We start from the raw sequence: 22,677 nt of genomic DNA, 5'->3' as shown, positions 1-22,677 counted from the left end.
GATGATTGAAGGGGTATCCATTCCCCATTGTTTAGACAGCATGACTGATTGAGCTGGGTCACTTATATTGCACTTGTTTCTCCCAACATATCTATACCTTACTTCCCTCCTGGAGCCTACAAGGATCTGGTCTCCCACCTTCCCACACCATTTTAAGCCCCCTGCTTTTCAGTCCTTGACTTTTTTGCCCTCAATTCCCATGTCACCTCGGCAGCTTGTTACTTATTCCTTTCCCTTAGAATTGGCAGTTCTCCTAAAATATAGGCATCCTTTTTCCTTGAAACAAAGCTCCATCAGGTGGTTTGGTTTTTCTCCAAATCTCTTGATTCTTTCCAGGTCCCAGTCATCCTTCCCCCTCCCTCCGAATCCCAAGCTTGCCTCTTGCTCCAGGGCTGAGTCACAGTTAATTGTTTCTTTGAAGTTGGCCCTGGCTGAAGCAATAACAATAATTAGCCCCCATTTTGCATCTTCTATCAAAGGGGATCAAAGTATAAAGTACCTCCACCCACTGTGGCTTATAGGAAGAACCTCTTCTGTTTGCCACAGAGAAAACTGAAGCAGGAATGGAGTCTTACATATCGTGGCTCTAGAATGAGCCTTCTCTTCTTATACCAGAGGGGAAACTGAGGCAGGGATAGTTAGGCAGTTCTTCCAGCCTGCTTTTTTTTTATTCTCAAAACATCTAGTTCTCACCTTGTAAAATGTTTCTCTTGCTTTGATGTAGCCCATTCCAGGTCAAATCCAAGTATCCTCCCCATATCTCAGCTGAGCCACCTCAGACCCTGTCCCCTTTTTACACCCCAAGACATCCCTGGCAAACTGACAGCTCAAACTAGAGTGGTTCTTAGGAAGGTGGAGAGGTTATTAAAAGGAAAAGTGACAGAAAAGAAAGATGGAGAGTCAGAAAGATGATCCTTAAAGGGACAAAAGCCTTTTGTGACCTTAAGAAAACTGGAAAGATATGATACCTGGTTCTTAGAAAAGAAGTGAAAGTCAGGCTCCTAGGTTCACAAAACAACAGAAAAATCTAACATTTGGCTGAGGTTTAGACACTTGAGGATTTAAAGTTCTGTTTTTAGCTGTGTAAGTATATACATTCAGCCAGTGACCTGATGTCTTTCTCTCTTTCTCCCCTCAGGAGACACACAGTCACCTACAGCAGGAGACAAGGATCTCTCATATCTCCTCCATCCACCCCCATGACTCTGGTCCTAGACCCAGTGGCCTCCAGACCTCGGCTTCTCCCTCTGAACTGTTTCTCCCAAAGACTGGGACATTGGGCTTCTTATTTCTGCTTTTAACTCAGGAGAGTTGGATATCCTGATCTCTCCTGTCATCCTCTTGGGAACAACTCAGGAGACTTGGCAGGATAGAACACGGTTAGAGATGCTTTCTTCCTCTTCCTTCTAATGAGAGATCCAGGATGGGAGAAAATCCCAACCCTGGAGAAGATGTTTCTGCCCTTTTGCCATTTCTCTGGCTCCCATTTTCTGCTGTATGGGGCTAATTTTCCAGGATGCTGGTTGTCCAGTTTTTAGGAAAGGATTAGAGCTGTACTAAGTTCCTTTTTTTCCCCTCTCTTCCTCAGCATCCAGGACCTTAGATCTACTGTGTGGTCATAGAAAGAGGGATATAGGACAAAGGAACCTTGGAGTCTTAAGAATGAAGGGGAGGCAAAGCATAGGTTCAAGGGAGATATCTAGACTCCCAAAGAGGGAGAAGGGAACGAGATTTCTTCCTTGGGGGAAAAGCCTTTTGCTACAATTTGTAACTTATTTTCTAAAGTCTATTTTGTAAGGTTTTATTTAAGTTTTAAAAAAGGGAAAATTTGCTCCAAAAAAAAAAAGGAAATTTTAAGAAAAAAGTTGACTGCTACAGTATGTATTGTGTATCTGGCATGCGGAAAAGGGAGAAAATCTGTTCATGGGACTTTCCCGTATGGTAGAAGATGCATGAGTTGGGGTTGGTCGACAGACCAACAAGAGATTTGGGGAAGATTCTGCTGAAATCTTCCTATCCTGCAAGGGATTACTGGGGACTTGGGGTGATTTTGTCTTCTGCCTCTTCCTGGCTCTGCAATGCTCACATTTCTTCCCAGGTCCAGCTGGGTTCTTGTGTTTCTATAAGACATGGGTCTTTCCTTGTGAAGAGAGAGTGAATGGCCTGATCTCTTTCCAAGGCCATCACAGCTTGAGTCCCTTGGCACCTGTAATCAGAAAAAGCATGAGGTGTGGGGAAAGAGAACAGGGGTCACATGGTGAAAAATGAATTGAAAGTTACCTCTGGACTGCTCCTGCATGATGTAGGCATCTTAGAGAAGCTCAGTCACCAACTAGAAGGACTTCCTCCTGAGCGGAAAATGGGGGTAGAGGGAAGGAAACAGGAAATTCAGTTGACAGAATTGTAAAATCACTTTCCCTGGGAGTAAAGGCAAGAATTAAGAACTGGAAGAACAGTTTTCTTAGGTCCTAGGGACAAAGGGATAAGAGGGAGCAGTGCAAGAGATTGGGAAAAGATTACTGAGTCTTTGGAGGACTCGAAAAAGGAAGGGCTAAGAAAGTAACTGAAGAGTAGGTGTGGCTTGCTGGGTTTCATACTTAGGGTAGCAGGGCAGTTGTCTTGCTCAGGTTCAGGCTTTTCAGCAAAATAGACTTGCCATTTAAGGCTGCCAATCCAATCTTCGTAGGCAGGAAGTGCTGTAAAGACCCCAGGATGGACTGGACCCCTGCAGGCATCACTAAAGCTGTGCAGCCCTGCCAGGAACCATGTGCCCATCACATCATGCACCAGTGGTGAGCCTGACAAGCCCTGGCAAGGGGAGAAAAGACCCATCATCCTTTGGCACTAAGCTTTCTAAAGAATCAGGGTGTGTGGCAAAGCACAGCTATGTGCTCCTTGCCCCCCAATATTTGCCACAGTTAGAATCTAGTTAAGTAGCTGGGGAACTGTGTTGAAAAAGAGTTTGTGTGGAAGGGGTAGACATTTTTAGGACACTGCCTCTGGTGGAGGTTGATGAGGTTCTAGTTGTAATGACCCTTAAGTCTTTAGTGTAAGCTCCTTTCTGAGCCAAGATCCATCAGAAAGCCCAAGGTCTCCTTGAATGGCATAATCTAGGAGTGGCCCCAACATTAGGACTCTGCTTCTGGGCAATTTCTCTGGAGACCCTAGTTAATAGCTCCCCAATCTTACCCTTACAGTATCCATAATAAGAAATTGGGTGGTCCAGTCTAGAAGATGTTGGTTTGAAGTTGGGAACAGATGTTAACAGGTATTGACTTGCTGGGTTAGGAGCTATTTGGTATGAAGTTGTTAATGGCAAGCAATGTTAGGCATAAGAACTAAGGGTTAAAAGTTAACTTTGAACCCTTCTTAGCCTCCCTAAGAAAATAAGAGTCTGAAACATAAAGATGAGAGAAGCATTTAAATTGGGGGAAAAAGGCAACAGTTGGGAGTCCTAGTTGTGAATGTGGTTTTAGGGTTACCTGAAGCACCCTCACCTCACACTGAAGAGGTTCCCCCACAGCGCTGCCGCAGAGCATCCCTGGGAGGATGGGGATACCCTTGCCCCCGGGAGCTGCATGGAGTCTGCTGCAGGCTCTGGGGCCAAGGAGAGTCACAGGAACTGCCAGGGAGGAGTCAAGATCTGTGAAGAGAGAAGACTCCCAGGTCCTTGTTGGGTTGGTTTTGTTTTTCTGGGTTTTTTTTATTTTACTTACACTCCCAGGATTGCCCTAAGTGCTTTCATTGCATTGCATTCCCTAATTCCAGCTTGGGTACAAGGGGCTCTTCATCATGCCCTTCTCTTCTCTAAATTGAACCTGGGGTCCATTTCCACCTACCTGTTCCCTTTTGGGCTCTTCCCTGTGCCCAACCCCGTGCCCCTTCAGGCAGATGGTGGGAAGCATAGGGCAGACAGAGGGGTCGCAGATTGGGACTCAAGATGACAGGCTGGGACAAGAGCAGCAGAGCAATATCATGGCCACCCTCCGGGTGTGTGTAAGCACCATGAAGGGTGAGTTGACGAAGCCCTCTCTGCTCCTTACCCTTACCCAGCCCTATGCTCCACTCCTCCAAGGTCTGGCGCCTGTGCAAAGAGATAAGGGGAAGGGATTTGGAAAAACTGGAACTTCAGTATGAAGGAGCCTAGAGACCATGGGTCATGGAATCTGAGGGGCAGGCTTACCCAATGAAGCAATGGGCAGCTGTCAGTACCACTTCCTCAGACACCAGGGCCCCTCCACATACAAACTGCCCAAGATGCCTCAGTTGTGCATCCCAGGGCCATGGAGAAGGAGCGCCAGGACGGGGGCCCTTCCCCTTCAGTGAACCACAGGCTACAAGAAAAAGACACAAGCTTGAAGGCCTGCGCTGAATCCTTACTATTGGCAGCCCCAAGAAGCTGAGTTCATGGTTCCTAATCTCCCTTTTGAGTTTTGAGTTCTCCCCAGCCTGGGTTGCCCTACTTTCTGACCAAAGACTGTAGCTTCCACCTCAGCCATTATTTTGGTTGTCATTTAATGCAGAAATGTCAGATGATGGTTCCTTTATCCCATGACCTTTAATCCTTGCTTTCCTGACTCAGAATGGTAGGAGCTGCCATTTGGGTCTTGTTGGTTTTTCACCTTGGAGAAGGTACTAGCTATCTTTCCCCCAGAATTCAGACCCAGGCATCCCTGGCCCGTACAGATGCAGCTGTCCTCATCACTGCTCCCCAAGACCTTGGAGTTCTGGTGGAGAAAGGCAGCACTGGAGGCCTGAGCCTGTAACCAGGGGGCATAGGTAGCAAGGTCAGTGAGCAGCACTGGGGTGTCCTCTTGGGCACAGCTTGAGGAGAAGCTGATGATTCCAACCTGAACCCAGTGCCCGTCTGGCTCCTCACAAAGCACTGGGCCCCCAGAATCTCCCTAGAATGAATAGAAGAGGCATTGGTGTGGAGATCCCCAAACCCTCTTGAATGGCTCAATATACCTAGTGAAGACTCAGTTTGAGAAATCTTTCCATCTTCTGATTTCTGTTATACCCATTCACCTCTCTTGTTGTTTCAGTTCATTTTTGTGTCTTATGTGTTCATCCCATCCCCCAAAGTATTACTTGGTAATCAGTTTTCCCTGCCCACCTAGCCTAGCCCATGAGTCCCCTGCTTCCTGAATTCCAGTGTCTAGTTTGAGGATCTAGATCCCTCTGTTACTACCTAGTCCCATATACCTTCTGCCCACTAGACCTCTGATATCTCTAGTAGTACCTGGCAGGGACCTTGACCTCCAGGCTGGGCCCCAGCACACAGCATCCCATGCCGAGCTGGACTGGAGAGCTGCCGCAAATGCAGCCGATTGTACAGGCAGTTACAAGTGGGGCGGCTTATGAGACGCAGGCGCAAGTTCCTGAGGATCCCAGGAGCTGGGGGAGATACAAGGCTAGAGAGGCTAGGTGCCTAGGTTTAGGGGAAGGGATTGGGCAACAGTACTGGAGGGACAGACAAGGATGCCAAACAAGTGCCCAGAAATGACACTCACCCCTCTCAGTGCCTTGGCCCCATCCAGTGGCCCAGCAGGAAGCTCCAAAAGGGAAGCGGTGGCCAGGTTGGGGCAGGCAGATGGGACACTGAGGCAAGCTTCGGGTCAGCTGGAGGAGGGCCATGTCAGAGCCCTCAGTATAGTGGCTATATGTCTGAGGGATGTGGACAGAGGCCACACCTACTTCCTGTGCCCCTAAGCCAATCCCTTCCTGCTGCAGAGAACCCAGTACCACTGACCAGGATCGCAGGTCTGTCACAGAGTTCCTAGAAGGTTGACAAGAGAATTAGAAGTTCTTGACTTACGAGAATTTCTAAGCCTAAGAAAGGGGGTTTTTTTGTACTGTTTTTTAATTGTCCTATGTTGAGAGTGCCCTCATGAAAGCTTAGCCAGTAATGGTCAGTACCCAGGTCAAGAAAAGGAGTCCCAACCTCATGGTGAATGGATGAACCTGTCCAGACTCACCTGTCAAAGCAGTGGGCTGCTGTGAGGACCCAAGTATCGGAGACTAGGGAGCCACTGCAGATGTGGACTCCCTGCTGTCTCACACTTGCCTGCCATGGCCACTCTCCTGGCATGGCATTAGCCTCCCGAGGCTTGGGAGGGCCAGGACCACGCTGCCCACAGGCTAGAGATAAGAGGAAGTTTGGACATAAGTGTCCCTGTCCTCCTCTATGTCAATCAGACACCATCACCCCCAAGTAAGATTCAACCACATCCAAGATTAGACCCCAGTGCACCACTCCTGCCCCCATACCCAAGCATCTCTGACCTTCATGCCATCTCCTAAATCTTACCTTGTTGAGCTGCATGAAGTCCTGAAAAGAGACAGAGATACTGGTGAGTCTGTTCTGCTGGTGTCAGGGAAAATGGTGGACTGAGGCTGGGTCCCCAGAAAGGAGCTGGCATGAGGGGTATAGGCCCCTTAGCTCCTCCCCCTCAGAGACTCCATGACTCCATCACCACCGCCTCCCAGAAATAAAATATTTATGAGATCAAGAAGCAGCTTTTATTGGAACAGATTCAGAGCGTCAGGCAACACAGAGGTAATTACTTCTCCTCCCTTAGCTCTGTGCTCAGCAATCTAAGGGGCAAGGAGAGGGCCTCAGGGGCTTAGGTAGCACTCTGAACCCTGGGTCAGTTTCCCACCTCTCATTTCCCTTGTAGACCTCAGGCATCCTGTCTGAGCCTGTCTCCTGATAGGTGAGTCAAAGTTGATTTTGGGGAGGTCTGGGGTCATTAGCCTAATTGCCCCACTGGTTTGAAGAATGGAAGAAAGAAAGCCAATCCTGGTCGTGTTTACATGGAGGAAGAAGGAAGTCAGAGATCCTACCTCCCATGTCTCCAGTTCATCTGTCTGCTACAGGAGGCTAGCAGGAGCTAAAAAACCCATCCGCCCCCTGCTTCCAGGGACAAGTCCCCAGGCAGGCATTCCAAAAACAGATGCCCACACCTTGATACACACACAAAGCATAGGTGATCAGTCACAGAAACAGTGGAGCAAACTGAATATCACAGACCTAGAGTGAAGTCACGGGTAGTCTCACAAGAAGTCAGTCACAGTGGCATAGACTTGGACTTACCCAGATAGTCACAGGAATAGTTGTACAATTATCAAGTGGCAGGTATAATTGTGTAGAGTCAGTCACACAAATGAACTTTCAGAAGCAGCCTAAGTTCGTGGCCCCCCCCAGAAAGCCCAATGCCATACCCCTTAGGGGTCCCATAAGCTGCAGAAGGTGCTTGGCTGGAGAGCTCTACAAGGTACCAGCTGTTCACACATCCAGCCTTGGAGAAGTTTCCCCTAGCGTCCCACAGCCCTTCCTCCTCCCTGTGAACAGTTAATGCCCTTTCTGTCCAACCTTCCCTCCAGCTCTCACCCCTTGAAAGAAACAGTGCTTCCAGTATAAGTAGTCCTGGTCCCCAGCTCCTCTTCATGCTACTCTTAGCTCTGCTCTGGTGCTGCCCTCAGGGAGGCCACCAAGTCTCCTTTTCCTCGGGGAGCCCCACCTCCAGTCAAGTCCCACCCCCATCCTGCTTCACTCACCAAATGAATTGCTCCACCCGGACATAATCCCAGGTTAGAGCAAGCTAACCATGAAGGGGATATTGCTTCTTTAGAGAACCCCTCACCCCCAGAATATGGCCAGGATGGCTTAAATCTCATTATCTCAGCCTAAAACCCTAAATCTCAGCATCTCACCCTAAAACCAGGGTATTCTCCCATTGGGAAAATCTCCATCCCCTTTTGGTGTATTTCTGAAAAAAAGAGGACAGTTCAGGCTTTTAACCACTTGCTGATCAAACGACCATATTCTCCACTGCCTCCATCCCAACATTCTTCAGAATTTTAATTCATCATTCATAACAGACAATATTCCTTCCTTGCCACACTGACCTCAATATTCCCTCTACCTCTTTCTGGTCTTTGGATTAGCTCTTACTTACAAGGGATAAGGCCCAGAACTTTCAAGGCAGCTAGCTGGTGCATAGGAGAGGATACTAGACCTGGAATCAGGAAAACCTAAATTCAAATCCAGCCTCAAACTGTCACTCTGGGTAAGTCATTTAACCTATCTGCCTCAATTTCTCCAGTGAATGAGTCAAATGAGATAATAAAATGCCTGGCACATAGTAGATGCTTAATAAATGTTTATTTCCTTCCCCTCCCATTCTGGAGAAGATTGCCCAATACCTTGATCCACCATCTCATTTGCATGTCTTCTGGCTTTTTTCCCCTCATTTCTCAATCCTAATTCCCTCTCATTCTGTTCCCTTTTGGCCTCCTCCTTTCCTCTTCTTTATGGTCCAGTTAACCAATGCCCCAGCAGTTTCCATCACATTTCCAAATCTAGCCTGGCAAAATCTGAGTTGGCCTGAGTGGCCTGAACTGTTAAAAAGATGCCTGATACCACCCACCAAAAAAATAAAAAGATGCCTGATCCTAGGGCAACCAGAGGAAGCATCCAAAACGTAAGCATTTCTGCCAGTCTCCTAGTTCTTGTGCTTCCAAAATCCAAGTCCTGTCCTTATTCACATCCCTAACCTCTGTCCAAATGCTATAATGTCCCTATCAGTCTATGCCTCCTCTTCACTAAGGGATGAAATAGCAGAATGAGGTTGAAGTCTAAAGGGAGCAATTCAAGTCCTCAAGGAGAAATGTTCCCTACTGGAGAGCTCTGTTAATTGTAGAGGGGGCAAGGGATGGAATATATTCCAATGGCCTTCCCTGTCTGGAAAAGGGAATTCCTTCCTCACCAAGGCATCATGAAAAATCTTCCTACCCCATGAGTGGAATGGGATAAAAACCTGGGGGGGGTTACTCCCCATGCTTGGGGCTGATACTGCCTGGAGCCTTGATGACTCTGCAAAGTGGGGAAGAGGACTAAACAAAGTTCCAATGCTGACTCACATCCTCATCAGCCCCCAGGCGTCTAAGGTGGGGACTTTATGGCTCTGAATGCTTAGCTACCAAGGGAAGGAAGTGGGATTAGTCTAGGCCTAAGGCAGAGTCCACATACTCACACAATATATGTCTTTCTCATTTTCTTTATTGAACAGCATGGATTAGGTTGCCCCCACCCATAATAAGCAATTTTTATCCCAGTTTTTCCTCAGGTGGTAGTCTAAGGGAAAAGGGTGGAATCAGCAGGTGACTCCAGAGACAACTAATACTGAAGAGTAGGGGCCTGCCTAGGCATCCTGGAAATAGCTCTTTTGTTTGGGGAGGAAAGGGGGGATGGAGAATGTCTTTGCATGTAGAAGACAAGAGGAGATAGGGTAGAGATTCAAGGAGAAGAGCTCAAGGACAGAAAGTTAATAGAACACAGTCAAAACTGGTATGGATCTTGCCATCATCCTTCAGTCTTCACCCAAACTCCAGCAGCTGATGGTGTGCGCTCCTGGGTGAGATCAGAGTTCAGCTAGGGCTTGTTGATCCCCATTAGGGTCATCGAAGTCAGCGTCCTTTTTTCTTTTGATCCTGTAGTGCCAAGGGCCCCATTGCCTTCCGGTAGTTGAGTATGGCCAGGCCCAAATTGATGGCATAGGTGGTGACACAAACCAGACAGAAGTCATACAGCACAAAAAACAAGATCCAGGCTAGATAAACTGAACCCAAGAGAGAAAGCAGGGAGCTGAACATGAGGACCGAGGAAGCCCATGGAGCACCATAGCAGCCTGGGGAAAGAAGGCATTGTCAGGGGAATAAGCATTTTCCTCCAGGAAGCCTTGCTAGACTGCAGCAATCCCACTATGATTACCCCTTTTTAATTATCTTCCTGATCTATACTGATTACTGGTAAAAGTCTGTATCAACAGTTTCAGTCTCTTTCCTGCTTTCATTTTTCATGAGTTTGTTCACAGTCCTCAAGGACAGGGGAGGATCTTTATTCTCCCTTACCAGACCTTGGGAAGGAGGTAGGGAAGGTCATGCCTCACCCTTGAGTTGAGCCCATTGGGGTCACTTTTGCTTAACTGGGAATGGGGGAAAGTGCAGGGGGGGTAGGGTCACAAAGAAAGTAACCATTTTAGGAAAGCATGGGTGGGGCCTATGGGGGCAGAGGCAGGGACTATGGAGAAGGGGTGGGCACTGTGAGGAAGTGGGCTGTCTGTGAGGCAAAGGGACTTCCCACTCACCCAGAAGGAGCTGCTGACTGTAGAAGATAAGACCGAAGATGCTGTTGGACTGGTTCAGGATGCTGTCGGGACCCAGGAGGGGCTCCACCAGCCCAAAGCCCTTACTCCATCTGAAGGGTAGAGGAAAGGGGAGGAGTCAAGGAGACTCAGGCTGAGAAAGGTAGCATCTGGTCCCGGTCTCATCCCAGCTTACTGTTTCTGTAGAAGAGGGTCACATCGAGCAGAACCCTCCCCAAAGGCTAGATTTCTGACAGAGTAGCCGTGGACAGAACGCTGGGTTCAAATTCCACCTCAGACACGCCCTAACCGTGTGACCCTGGACAAGTCACTTGCGTGCCTCAGCTTCCTCACCAATCCCCAAGGAGGCGGTGAGGACCAAAGAAGAGAATTATTTGTAATGCTATTGGCACAGCACCTGCCACATACTAGGTGCCTGATAAACAGATGCCTCCTTCCTTCCTCCAAGGCCCGACGGTAGGGGCCCACGGCGGGGCATGCGCCCCCTCCCCCGATGCCACATGGAGATAGCCCAGCAGCGCTGGGACGGACGCCAGGGTCCGGAGGGGCCTGGGCTCCCGGGCACTCGGGGCAGTCTAGGCCGGTTCTCTGCCCCGCCTCCTCTCCCACCCTCCTAACCCCAGGCTTGGGCCAGGTAAGAAGGTCGAGGTCCGCAGCCGGTCCCTCCCAGCGGGGTCCACGCGAGGTCAGAGACCTCTGCGGGCCGCTGAGCCCCGTCACGCTCGGTGCCCGGAGGGGGCGGCCATCACCCCCTGCCCGCCATCGGGCCGCGCCCGGGGGCGTCCCCACCCCCGACGGCTCCGCGTGGACCCGGCTCCTCCCACGCACCCCGCTCCCCGAGGCAGCCCTGCGCGCTCACGGGGAGGAGAAGACGCGGGAGCAGCTGATGGACTCGCCCACGTCGCAGTAGGCGCGGTACTCCGGGCTCCGGGCGCGCTCCGCCTTCACGTGCAGTGCGTAAGCGGAGAGCGCGAGCCCCGCCAGGCAGAGCGCGAGCCGCGCCCTCCCCGGGCACCCCCAGCCGGCGAGAGACAGCATGCCAGCTCCCCGAGGCAGCCAAAGCGGAGGCCGGAACCGAGACAAACAGCCACGGGGCAGCGACTTGGAGGGGAGCGGCGGGGCCACGCCCACTCCGCCCTGCCAGGCGATTGGCCGTCGGTCTGAGTCCGATCGTCCAATGCGAGAAGAGGCTTGGAAAGAAAAAAGAGAACACTCGCTCCCTGCGCAAAGGCCGCTGGGAGTTGTAGGAAAAAAAAGTTGAAGCGTGTCAGTACTTTCCGGCTCTAAAGGAAAACGCGGGGATAGGTTGGGAGCTGCAGAGTAGGAGGTGGAGAAATGGCGTGAGGGGTGTTCGGAATTAATTGTAAGCGAGGCGCGTTTAGGGATATCTGGGAGATGTAGTCTCGGGCGCATGCCTTGTTTTCTCCTTGCTTCTCCTTCCTCCGGGCGCCGAGGATGGAATCCAGTTAGAGCCTGCCGGGGTTTGCGAGTAAGTAGGTGGGGCTGTGTTGCCGGCCGCGGGCACAAGGGGGCAGCATGGACCCGCGTGTCCGGCAGCCTTGTGACGGTCTCGCGCCGCATCTCCTAGCTCTAACTCGGAGGGCCGGGGCAGGGGGGCCAGAAGCATCGCCCGTCCCTCGCCCCTCCACCTCCTGCACCTCGCGGGTTGAGGTCACCCGCTGGGCTAGCACTGCAGAGGGGCCCGGAGGTTGGGGGCGGGGAGCAGGACCGAACGGTCCAGACACCTGGCGGGGTGTTTTAACTTCCCTTTCACTCCTCACACCCAATGAATTGCTGATAAAAGCGTAAGCTTCGGAGAGCAAGCGGAGGTGACGGCAGGGGGAGTGAGGTTTGCCTCCCTTACCTCCAGTTAATTAATCACTCATTATCATCCGTGTATAACCTGGGAACAGTGGTAGTCCCTGTGATGACGAGGTATCAGAGACCGTTTAGAACTCCTTGAATACGGGGTCAGTGTCCTCATCTCTTTTATGTCATCTAGTTTAATAAGGAACTCGAGTCATGGGGAAGATAGATTATTGAACGCTGCGAGCCCTCCCGGGGGGCAGCATTGGCCGGAGCCTGGGGGAGCGGAGATCTTGCGGCTCCTGGCTCCGGCTGCGGAGACCAAAGCCTCTGGGTTTCAGATTCTTTCCGTCCTTTCAGGAACTGTTCCTTGAGAGAATCTGAAACCCTGCGGCTTCGGTCTCCGCAGCCGGAGCCAGACGCAGCAACATCTGTCTGTCCTTGCCCAAGAAGAAGGAAGTATGTCGTTTATGGTTGCGCAAATATTTGTCTGAATGATTGTTCAGCCAAGCCTTCATTATCAATCAATAAACATTTCTTAAATGCCTGCACTGTGCTAAGAGCTGGGAGGGCAAAAAGAGGCTTCTTTTGTAGCTAGCAGTCCTACCCAGAACCGAAAAGGACTGAACCAAGGGACCACACACCCAGGTCGTGATTTGAAATGAGGTCTTGCCAGGTCCGGCAGGCTTACCTACGGGGACACCCGGGGACACGTGAAGGTATTGTGCAGATTGGAGGGTCTGAGCAGCCTGGAAGGAAGCCAGGGAAAGGAAGATGAAGATGAAGATAGAGATGAAGGAGAGCATTGCTGGTAGGGGGGCAGCCCGGGCAAAGACGTGGAGATAAAGATGGAGAATTCTGAGCAAAGAGCAACCAGAGTGGCTAATGTGGAAAGGAGGAAAAGTAGGAAGGATCCAAGTGATGCAGGGCTTTTAACACCAAGCAGAAAACTTTGTATTCGATCCTGAAGGTAACAGGGAACGACTGGAGTTTATTGAGAAGTTGACTAAAATGGTCACTGTTGTTGTTCCGTCCTTTCCAGCTCTTCACGACTCCATTTGGGATTTTCTTGGCAAACACACTGGAGTGGTTTGCCATTTCCTTCTCCAGCTCATTTGTACAGATAAGGAAACAGGCAAACAGGATGAAGTGACTTGCACAGCTGGGAAGTGAGGCCAGGTTTGAACTCAGGAAAGTGAGTTTTCCTGACTTCAGGCTCCCCATTCTATCCACTGTGCCACCTAGCTGCCCCTAATATGATCTTATCTACTCTTTAGAAAAATCTCTTCAGCAGTTTGTTGAAGGATGAATTAGAGTGAGGAGGCATGAAGCAGTGAGACCATCCAGAAAGCCATTGATAAGAAATGCTGGACTTTGACAAATATCTTCTACCATAACCACAATAAATTTAAAAGGAATCATGCATTTGAAAAGATCACACAATTAAAAAATAATAAGAGAAGTAGATAATATACCTTTCACAGATGGGTAGAATGGGATTCTTAACCAAACAAGGGAGAGAAGCAATTATAAAAGATGAGTAATTTTGATTAAATGAAATAAAAAACTTTTGCACAAATAAAACTAATGCATTAGAATAACAAAGGAAGGGGTTAACTGGGAACCAAACTTTCCATAAAATGTCTAGGATGAAAGAAGGTTTGTTATCCAACATAGATAACAGAAATATATTAGATTAAAAGCCGTTCCCCAGTTGAGGTCAAAGGATATGAAGAAACAGTTCTCAAAAAAAAATTTCAGATTATTAACAATTACATGAAAGAATGCTCCAAATTCCTAGTAAGAGAAAAGTGACTCAAAATATTCCTGAGGTTTCACCTCACAAACATACCAAGTTGGCAACAATGACAAAAGAGTGAATAGTGAATGTTAGAAAAGATAAGGAAAAACAAACACGTGAGTAGATCACTAGTGGTGAGGTGAATTAGTACAACAATTCTGGAAGGCATTTTGGATTTATGAAAATGAAGTGGCTAAATATAGTCCAAGACCTTTTGATTATGTTTCTGATGGTGGGCAAACAGCACAAGGAAGTCATTGAGAAATTGGAAGGATTCACGTACACCAAAATGTTAATAACAGCATTTTTAGGGGGAAAAAGAAATGAAATCAGTGAAGAAACCCATCAATTGGGTAATAGATAAACAAATGGTGACACATGAATGTAATGAAATATTATTGTGCTATAGGAAATAACTGTCTCAATAAATCTGTGATTTTGAGAAACGGAGGCACAAAAGTCTTTGCATAATCTAATAACAAGGCTAGTAATTACTTAGTGATGAAAGACCACTCATGTAATCAAACAGTTTTATACAGTTTGGTTTTATAAATTCATTAAGTAATGTCAAATGGTGTCAACTAAACTAAGACTGTGATTAGCCCATGATTATGCTGACTTGTAACAAGGGTTTCCAGACTCCATGATGACACAGAATTAGTCAATCCTCTTTGGAAAGTCCCCAACTCAATATTTCCCTGTACCAAAGAAACCCAGTGCTAGGAAAAACATCTCTTGATCAGGTTGAATCATCCTCCATTTATTTTCTTTAGCTCTTTCAACAGGTAGGTTTGCTCAGAATTATAAGCACCGTCTCCTGTGAAGTATCATACTACCAAGGCTTATACAGAATAGTTCTGAATCTCAGCCTTTAGAAACTGATTACAATGGTTACTGCAGTGATTAATAAAACTCTTTAACTACTAATCAATCAGTAATTGATTTCACCTAACTGTGATGCAGAGAAGCATTCAGCTTCCCCTGGGACAAAGCCTATCCGATGGGGGCTCAGCTGTGTTCCCTGATTCTGATCTGTGCAGCTCCACTCTCATTTGCCAGTGGATTTTCTTCAGTTCCCGGTCAGTCTCTGCAGCCAGGGGTCACACTTTCTGAGGCTGCTTAACAGTGACTGATTCCTCTCTGTTTTAGTTGGTCTGGTGAGTGTGTCTCTCCTCCTTGCTGGTTGTTTCTCCCTTTTGTCTAGAATTCTCTCAAACGAATGTGCTCTCTGACTGCTGGATGGGGTTGGTCCCTGTTGGGTGCATGGCTGATAGTAGAGGGAGGAGAGGAATCCCTTTTCCTGCTGCCCTCCTGGTATAGTCCAGAGGGCTCATATAGTCCAGAGGGTCATATTCCAAAAAGCTGCTCTGAACCTGGCATCCTCCTAATTGATTCCTACTATTTCAATGAACATTAATTTAATTTAATTTATTTAACATTTAAGTGCCCTCTAGGTGCAAGGCACTGTGCTAAGTGTTTGGGATACCAAGAAGGCAACAACAGTCCTTGATCTCAATGAGCTCACATTCCCTTGGGAGAGATAACATGCAAACCTCTGTGTACAAACAAGATAGAGATAATAAATTGGAGATAATTAATCGGAGGGAAGGCATAAACATCGAGTAGAACTAGGAGATGCTTCTTGCCAAAGGTGGAAGTTGAGCTGAGATCGGAAGGAAACAGGGCAGCCTAGAGATGAAGGTGAGGAGGAAGGGAATTCCAGGAATAGGGAGGCCCGTGTAAATGCCTGTCGCAGACGAAGTGCTTTCTTGGGAGAGCCAATAGCTCTCAGCAAGGGACTGCTTTGTCTTTGTATTTTCCATGCCTAGACGGTGCCTGGCATATAACAGGTGTCTAATAAATGCTTCTTCCTAGTTCATTAAGGTGGAGCTGGAAGGGCCCTTGGCCCAAACATCTCATCCAACTTCATTTTACAAATGAGGAAACTGAGGCCCAGGGAGGTTAAGAGACTTGCCAAGAGAACCCAGATGGTAAGTAGCAGAGACAACACTGAACCCCGGGCCTCAGGGGCCAGGGACAATGCTCTTTCCCCATGGGCAAACTCTAAATGGCGGATGTTTTCCCTATCCAATTAATTTCCAAATACATCCCTCCCGTACCTAACGAGTCTTCTTTCCCAACAAAGAATAGCAAGGTGGACATAGCAATACAGCAAAATTAAGCCACAAGTCTCCAACCCCGACGTAGACGCAGGGTGTCACCAGCAGCCGTAGTCCCCCACCTCCCGAGGGCACTTCCTTAACCCAGGCTAACGGAGGGCATCACAATCACACGGAGATGAAGGGGGTCTTGAAGGGTGGGCAGTCACTCAGCAGGCGAAGGGAACCCTCGGGACACGAGGGAGCGTCGTGAGCACAAGCTCAGAGGTCAGCCCGTGGTTCTGCCCCCAGCCCCCGCCGTGCCGCCCTCGCTGCCGCCGCCGCCTCCCAAACCTGGCAACTTCGCAGCAGAGACCTGACAGGTCGTGCTGAAGACTACAATTCCCAGGAGGCCTTAGTCCCTCCGCGTAGGCTTCTTGTCTTCTACGTCATCGCGCAGGAACCGGAGACGGGAGGAGGGCTCCGGAGGAGGAGTGGGGGGGAGGACGGGGGGAGGCAGCAGCAGAGGGCACAGACTGCTTGGCTCGGCTTTGTCCTCTCACTCTGGCACCCGGGTCCGATCCGCTCTGCTCCTCGCCCCTCTCCCTTCCTGGAGCAGGCGGTAAGTGCGGGCCTCACATGACGTACCCCCCACGCGGACCCTACCATTGTGGGGGCTTCCATTGCAGGCCCCCGAGGAGGGATCTACCACTGCGCCGACGTGGGGGGGTTGGAGGAAAGGGAGGGCATTGGAGGTGACCAGGGCGCTACCATATGTTTGGGGGTGGTGAGGAGGGGAAGGGAAGGGGGAGAGGACCTCGGGGAGCCCCCTTGCCCCATGCCCCAGGTTTGGCTGTTCATGGATGACCAGGCCCCCACCGCGGCGGAGGGTGATCCCCTTTGAGGGGCGCCAGTCAGCGAGCTTGGTGCTTCTCCCAGGGTCCAGCCTCGCTGTCCTCAGGAGGCTGCCTGTCTGTCAGGAGGCTGAAGCGTGTTTCCTGTAGGAGGGGAAAAAAGGGTCAGTCCCTGCCATCCTCCTCCTCCAGGGCCCCCCAGCATCAGACGTTGCTCTCCGCCTTGGGGCTGGGGCCAAGAGGTACCTCCGTGTCTAATTTGGGGCCTCAGTGTAAGGATGCCCCAGAACAGTTTCAGGAAAATCCCTGGAGGTGGAGCTGAGATGGTCTGTCCTCAGGGTCACAATCTTCTCTCCTTCTTCCAACAGATGGGAGTGGGTCTGCCAAGCCCGCCCTGTTTCCTGTCCACCCTGCTAAACCTGAAGTAAGCCCCCTCCCCCCAGTCTCACCTACATACCCAGCCTGTTCTGTCCCACTTCCTGGGTCCACCCGGAGGCCCATCAGGAAGAATAAACAGGTGGGGACAGCACGATGCTCTTAGCCTCAGTGCTGGGAAGTGGCCACCGTGGGGGCTTCCCACTCTGGCCACTTGCATCCCCAGCCCTCCGATTCTGGTCTACTTCGGCCACGGACACGCATCACATGGAACTGGCCAGAGAGCGATCCAAGACTGTCACTTCTTTCTACAACCAGTCAGCCATTGATGCTGCAGCTGAGAAGGTGGGTTATGGTAGAGGAAGAGGGTATGTCAGTGCAGAGAAAGTTTGGAGGAAGTAGTAAGGTTGTTTATGTTGGGGAACTATCAGCAATCTATCCATATTTCAGCCTTCTGTCCGTCTCACTCCAACCATGATGTTGTACTCAGGCCGTTCCCAGGATGGAAGCCATCTACTGGTAAGGGCCCTGTGGTTCCTCTCCATGAGGCCCCCAATCATTCATCCCTCTACCACTACTCAAGTTTTATATTCTGACCTGCTCCGAGCTTTCCACTCATCACACATGTACACACTTGCCTTCCAGAAAAGTGCCCGTTACCTACATCACGAGCTCCCCGTACGCATAGCTCACCGGATCAAGGGCTTCCGAAGTCTGCCTTTTATCATCGGCTGTAATCCTACCATCCTCCACGTGGTAAAAACAGGCTCATCCTGTCCAGGGGAAGGGGAAACTCCACCTCCAGGAGAAGTAGCAACCAAACATAACCAGCCATGAGGAAAAGGGGAAGGCTGGGAAAGACTGGCATAACTGCGTTGGGGAAGGAGATGGAGAGATAGACATAGTGCCATAAATTGTCACAACTGGAAGGGACTTTGGCTATCTTTTAGTCTCTAGTTGCTTGTTTTCTAGACGAGAACACTGAGGTCCAAAGAGGTTGGGACTGTTCCAAGGTCAGATGGCCAGTCGTAGGGAGAGCTAGGAGTAGAACTTGGTTCTAATTCTCATCTTGGGCCTTTTCCCACTAAAAGCATAGAGTTATGAGTTGGTTTTATAGCACACTGCCTTTTTAACTGCTAGAGATCTGGGGTAGGAAATAGTGTGTGTTTGTGGGGCATTAAGTGACTGAGACAGCAGCTGGAAGAGGGGGCCAGAGTCATTAGTTCACTGTAAAATCCTCTCTTCTCCCTTTACTGTCTCTCCTCCTTTCAGCATGAACTCTATATCCGAGCCTTCCAGAAGCTGAGCGAATTTGCCCCGGTGAGCTGGGGGAATTCTGGGGGACTTGGGGACTGTAGGGACAGAGGATGCCTGTGCAGGACTTCTAGAAGGAAACAGTCTGTGGGGTTTGGAGGGTATATTAGAAGGGTAAGGACTTCAGGGAAGAGATCTTGTAGAAGAGAGGCACCTTGTATACTCAGGACTGTCTGATGAACTTGGTGACCCCCAGATAAAGGACCAGGCATCTGATGCCCAGTATTGCCAGTTGGTCCGTCAGCTCTTGGATGATCACAAAGATGTGGTGACTCTTCTGGCTGAGGGACTTCGAGAATGCCGGAAGCATATCCAGGTAGGGCCCCATAGCCATCTTAAGAGGGATGAAGGGGTACGTCGAGAGAGCCCAGAACTGGGTTGAAGAGCAAGAAGGAAAGAGGTCCATATCCCTCGGCCTCTTTTCCTTCCCTCTCAGGATGAGAAGCTGGTCCGATATTTCTTGGATAAGACATTGACATCACGGCTGGGGATCCGTATGTTGGCCACCCATCACCTGGCCCTGCATGAGGACAAGGTGCCAGTGCCTGGAGGGGTGGGCAGGGTAGCTCATGATGCCCAAGGAGGGAAATAGGGATCAGGTAACAGTTGGTTAGGTCAGAGCTTCAGGCTTGAGATAGAGTTGGAGACAGCTGAGTCTGCTGGGGGAGGGTTTCTTGGTTTGGAGGGAGCTGTCTATGTCTAACCCCTTAACTTCCATGTACCTCCTCCTGCTTCCAGCCTGACTTTGTGGGAATCATCTGTACTCGACTCTCCCCAAAGAAGATCATTGAAAAGTGGGTGGACTTTTCCAGGTGAGAGGAGGACAAGGGGAGGAAACTGGAAGGGGGAGCACCTGAGGAGACTGAACAGGCTGAGGATCCCCTATCCCCTTGTCCTTTTCCCCAGGAGGCTGTGTGAACACAAGTATGGGAATGCCCCTCGAGTTCGAATCAATGGCCATGTGGCTGCCCGGTTCCCCTTCATCCCAATGCCCCTGGACTACATTCTTCCTGAGCTGCTGAAGAATGCCATGAGGTGGGGCCCGGGGTCCTGGGAGGAAGGGTTGTGGGAAGGGAGGATTGCTAACCACAATCCCACCTGGATGTGCTCCCCTTATCCCAGGGCCACAATGGAAAGCCATCTAGACACTCCATACAATGTCCCGGATATTGTCATCACTATTGCCAATAATGATATCGACCTCATAATCAGGTTTGGATGGGGATGAGTCTTAGGGCCCGCCAAGTAGTGCAAGGAGACTGGGGTATGGGTGGTGGGAGGCTGAAGTGGGGAAGGGCAGGATCCCAAGCCCTGGATTCTGGGGAAGGGGTTGTTGTAGGGAACATTAAGATCAGAGAGAATGACCTGCCCTAGAAGAGCTCAGTCTGATTTGTACACCAAGGAAACATGGCTACAATCCCAGGAAGGGAAAAGTTTGAGGTGGTTTGAGGTGGGTGGTTTAATAAGGGAAGTTCTTCTGGTAGAAGTGATCCATGCAGATGGCCTTAGCCTGGTTTGGCCGGCTTCTGTTAGAATTTCAGATCGGGGTGGGGGCATCGCTCACCACCACTTGGACAAAGTGATGGACTACCACTTCACCACGGCCGAGGCCAGCACTCAGGACCCCCGAATCAGCCCACTTTTTGGTCACCTGGATACAAACAGCAATGGCCAGTCAGGACCTATGCATGGGTGAGGCTTCCCCCCCTTCCCAGATTTCATTGGTCTTCACGGAAGAAGGGGGAAACAAAGGACTAGGATGTTTAGGACATCAAGCACACTCTTGTTTCCATCCCTCCAGGTTTGGTTTTGGTCTGCCTACATCCCGGGCATATGCAGAATACTTGGGTGGCTCCCTTCGACTCCAGTCCTTGCAGGGGATCGGCACAGACGTCTACCTACGACTTCGGCACATAGATGGCAAGGAGGAGAGCTTCCGGATCTGACCCATTAGCCTGGCCTTGCCCGGGCCCGCCCCCTGCCTCTTTCTTTCTCTCACCGTAATACTGTCCTTCCCCCCACCTTCCTTCCAGGTCTTGCAGCTTGGTCAGAAGTATTATGAGCCAGGAGCTCCCCTCAGGACCTTTGCTAATGGCTCAGCCTGGGATATCTGAACCTTTTTTGTCTTGCTGTTGCACCTTGGACTCTGGGCAATCAGGACTTAGACTCTCAGCTCCCCTGAGCCCACTAGACCAGGGTTGGTAACTCAGTTTCCACCCACCAATTACTGAAGTCCTTCCTTTCATACCCTTCCACCTTTTTCATATCTTCTCTACCTCTGGCTTTTTGGCCCAGGGCTGGGGATGATGGAGTGGGGTAGGGGGGTGTTTGGGGGCCCCAGAGGCCTCCATCATATATGTTACTGGGGAAGTGGGTTTGGGGGTTCATGAACCCCCTTTCCCTCCCCATCTTCTGCTGTGTTTGTAATATTAAAGTGCATATTTTGAAAGCCCCTCCCCCAGGGCACGGTGTGTGTGTCCTGGATGGCTGGGGGACAGCCAGACTTTCCTGTCTGCCTTTTCCCAGGACAAAGCTGGGGGTCACCTTGTCTCTTCCCCCTTGTCCACAGACAGGTAGGCCTGGCTGGGGGTGGGGCACACTTTTCCTTTTTGAGGAGATGTATCCATTTTATAGGATTTAGAGCCGGAAAAAAACCTTAAAGATCAACTAGATGAACACTCCTCGTTTTATAAATGACAAGGCTGAGGCCCCCAAAATAGAGTGACCTGTCTAAGGTCACCTAGGGTAACAAGTAACGGAGGGATCTGAACACTTCTCTGATTTGAAATCCAGTTCTTTCTACAACATCTCTCTAGGGCTTTTCTCCTGTCATAACTAGGAAATCCTCCCTGATTTCTAACCCTAATCCTGGGGTCTTCTGTCTTTTTGCTAGTTCCTTTGTGGGGCCAGAGACCTGTTGGAAGTGAGGAAGAATGTCTGGTGAGATCTTCAGTTTAGCTCTTCTAAAATAGGAATAATTGTCAATTATGACATCCTCAGGCTCCCCATATTCTCCCCAAGGCTCCTTATTTCTATTTCCTTTCCACTCTCCACAGCTAATGAGGTTACGGGACTGTCTGATATTCTGATCCCAGGTGGCTGTTAAAAATACTTGCCCTCAGCTGGATTGTGACACACAGGTTGGCCTCCTGCCTGTCTTTATGAGTCCTGGCCAGCAAGCTTCTGGCTGCAGGGTACTTGGGTCAGGCCCAGAATATAGGAAGGAGGAAGATGTAGGGGATAGGGGAAAATTAGGATAGAAGTGGCTAGGAGGCTGGATTTTAAATGAAGCACGTGAGACGCTAGTAAGTAAGGAGGAAATGTGACCATGTAGTGTTATTGTCTTCCTTGATCTGTCAGGTCTAGGCAGGTATGGAATTCGCTGCTTCCTATCTCCAGATTTATTGACTCATTAATGAGGACTAATTCAGTCCCTGTCTGCCCTGAATGTACACACATATACACACAGCTCCACCCTCTCATAACTGTGATGTGTCTCTTTCTCAGGAGGATGTTCAGAGGGAGTCCTGACCTATAGCTCAGATGACCTGGGCTCCAAAGTCATTCATTACCTTCTCTCAGTCCCTCCTTGACCTCCCTTCCCCTCCTCCCAAGTGCCTGTTTTATGAGTTCAGCTCATTAGTAAGGCTTCCCAAAAGAGCAGGCCTTGACAACTTCCGGGCTTTGGGAAGAAGAGTGCCTTGTTGCTCTGAACCGTCCAAGCAGCCTAGAAAGGACATTACCCGGGACCACTCAGACCCATTTCTGGAGATGAACCCTCCTCAGGCTTGTTCAGATACTGGAAATACTGTCCAGTTGAGGGGGCTCGTTGTCAGTTCTGGGGTGAAGGTCTTAAACTGGGGTCCACAGATGAATCTGTGGCCAGGGAGTGTGTCCGTGAACTTGGGCAGGAGAAACACTACAACTTCAATTTCCTTCCTAGCCCTGTGTAATTTGTTTTAAACATTTCAGAACACTGTGAGGAGGGGGCGCTCGTTCCAAGGCCTCCTCACCCCTCCCTCCCTTTCTTGCAGCCGACCACAGCAAGCTCTGACCTCTCCTTTTCGCAGCCTCTAAGATCTGTGGGAGCTGAGCCGGCGCCCCCCCGTTCTCCCCGTGGCAGCGTGGTCCGAGCACTCAGCTCTGCCATCGGTTAGCGGTGGGACCCTCTCCGAAGCCCCGGCCTCTGCATCTGTGAAGTGGGAACAATCTCCCAGGGTGGTAGACGGCAGCGCCTTTTAGAAAGCTTGGACGTCAGA

The 22,677-nt window shown here is 50.0% G+C and overlaps 4 protein-coding genes and 1 long non-coding RNA gene across 15 annotated transcripts in view; 2 read left to right on the top strand and 3 right to left on the bottom strand.

Moving 5' to 3' along the window:
• The window catches only part of ZNF646 (zinc finger protein 646), a 17,425-nt gene extending 8,097 nt beyond the window's left edge, over positions 1-9,328 (top strand). For all 5 annotated transcript variants that reach the window (XM_072597495.1, XM_072597494.1, XM_072597493.1 and 2 more), the window contains one exon: positions 1,139-9,328. In XM_072597495.1, the coding sequence (XP_072453596.1) occupies positions 1,139-1,203 (65 nt within the window). In that variant the 3' untranslated portion in view covers positions 1,204-9,328. The remainder of the gene's footprint in view (positions 1-1,138) is intronic.
• Positions 1,866-8,155, bottom strand: PRSS53 (serine protease 53). 4 transcript variants are annotated; one of them, XM_072597502.1, is made up of 11 exons: positions 6,311-6,422; positions 5,979-6,141; positions 5,514-5,779; positions 5,243-5,397; positions 4,685-4,904; positions 4,184-4,334; positions 3,840-4,084; positions 3,498-3,643; positions 2,598-2,808; positions 2,281-2,348; positions 1,866-2,206 (listed from the first exon to the last, which is right to left on the bottom strand). In XM_072597502.1, exons 1-10 carry the CDS (start codon positions 6,420-6,422, stop codon positions 2,326-2,328), a joined length of 1,692 nt encoding a protein of 563 aa, XP_072453603.1. In that variant the 3' UTR covers positions 1,866-2,206; positions 2,281-2,325. The 4 variants fall into 4 exon arrangements, 3 of the variants coding, with proteins under 3 accessions (XP_072453603.1, XP_072453602.1, XP_072453601.1); XR_011964503.1 differs by having other exon boundaries at positions 2,281-2,808; XM_072597501.1 differs by adding an exon at positions 7,394-8,155 and having other exon boundaries at positions 1,866-2,808; positions 6,311-6,331.
• Positions 9,047-11,582, bottom strand: VKORC1 (vitamin K epoxide reductase complex subunit 1). Its single transcript, XM_072597511.1, has 3 exons — positions 11,029-11,582; positions 10,152-10,261; positions 9,047-9,692 (listed from the first exon to the last, which is right to left on the bottom strand). Exons 1-3 carry the CDS (start codon positions 11,580-11,582, stop codon positions 9,472-9,474), a joined length of 885 nt encoding a protein of 294 aa, XP_072453612.1. The 3' UTR covers positions 9,047-9,471.
• Positions 11,576-20,874, top strand: BCKDK (branched chain keto acid dehydrogenase kinase). Of its 4 annotated transcripts, none has more exons than XM_072597506.1 (14): positions 11,576-11,658; positions 14,740-15,767; positions 16,188-16,497; positions 17,098-17,449; positions 17,555-17,623; positions 17,750-17,860; positions 18,377-18,424; positions 18,615-18,734; positions 18,855-18,953; positions 19,157-19,230; positions 19,325-19,453; positions 19,541-19,630; positions 19,952-20,110; positions 20,220-20,874. In XM_072597506.1, exons 4-14 carry the CDS (start codon positions 17,261-17,263, stop codon positions 20,362-20,364), a joined length of 1,233 nt encoding a protein of 410 aa, XP_072453607.1. In that variant the 5' UTR covers positions 11,576-11,658; positions 14,740-15,767; positions 16,188-16,497; positions 17,098-17,260; the 3' UTR covers positions 20,365-20,874. The 4 variants fall into 4 exon arrangements, with proteins under 4 accessions (XP_072453607.1, XP_072453608.1, XP_072453606.1 ...); XM_072597507.1 differs by lacking the exon at positions 11,576-11,658 and having other exon boundaries at positions 11,689-14,933; positions 15,652-15,767; XM_072597505.1 differs by lacking the exon at positions 11,576-11,658 and having other exon boundaries at positions 11,689-15,477; positions 15,652-15,767.
• On the bottom strand, positions 19,321-22,677 carry LOC140497028 (uncharacterized). Its single transcript, XR_011964505.1, has 2 exons — positions 22,474-22,677; positions 19,321-20,069 (listed from the first exon to the last, which is right to left on the bottom strand). It is a non-coding gene; the product is annotated as an uncharacterized lncRNA (long non-coding RNA).

The sequence above is a fragment of the Notamacropus eugenii genome, chromosome 3 (assembly GCF_028372415.1).
Source record: "Notamacropus eugenii isolate mMacEug1 chromosome 3, mMacEug1.pri_v2, whole genome shotgun sequence".
Lineage (NCBI taxonomy): Eukaryota > Metazoa > Chordata > Mammalia > Diprotodontia > Macropodidae > Notamacropus > Notamacropus eugenii.
Note: the sequence above shows the minus strand (reverse complement) of the source record. Positions and strands in the feature narration are given on the sequence as shown.

What these genes read in the sequence shown, in the direction of transcription:
- PRSS53 (XM_072597500.1), bottom strand. Translation starts at nt 6,422, where the DNA reads ATGCCAGCTCCTTTCTGGGGACCCAGCCTCAGTCCACCATTTTCCCTG. An exon ending in ACTTCATGCAGCTCAACAAG is followed by an intron (nt 6,142 to 6,310) that starts GTAAGATTTAGG and finishes TCTTATCTCTAG; the next exon opens with CCTGTGGGCAGCGTGGTCCT. An exon ending in GGGCCAAGGCACTGAGAGGG is followed by an intron (nt 5,398 to 5,513) that starts GTGAGTGTCATT and finishes TATCTCCCCCAG; the next exon opens with CTCCTGGGATCCTCAGGAAC.
- VKORC1 (XM_072597511.1), bottom strand. Translation starts at nt 11,582, where the DNA reads ATGCGCCCGAGACTACATCTCCCAGATATCCCTAAACGCGCCTCGCTT. An exon ending in TCCCGCGTCTTCTCCTCCCC is followed by an intron (nt 10,262 to 11,028) that starts GTGAGCGCGCAG and finishes TCTACCCTTCAG; the next exon opens with ATGGAGTAAGGGCTTTGGGC. An exon ending in CAGTCAGCAGCTCCTTCTGG is followed by an intron (nt 9,693 to 10,151) that starts GTGAGTGGGAAG and finishes TTCTTTCCCCAG; the next exon opens with GCTGCTATGGTGCTCCATGG.
- BCKDK (XM_072597506.1), top strand. Translation starts at nt 17,261, where the DNA reads ATGCTCTTAGCCTCAGTGCTGGGAAGTGGCCACCGTGGGGGCTTCCCA. An exon ending in AATGCCGGAAGCATATCCAG is followed by an intron (nt 18,735 to 18,854) that starts GTAGGGCCCCAT and finishes CTTCCCTCTCAG; the next exon opens with GATGAGAAGCTGGTCCGATA. An exon ending in CTGCTGAAGAATGCCATGAG is followed by an intron (nt 19,454 to 19,540) that starts GTGGGGCCCGGG and finishes CCCTTATCCCAG; the next exon opens with GGCCACAATGGAAAGCCATC.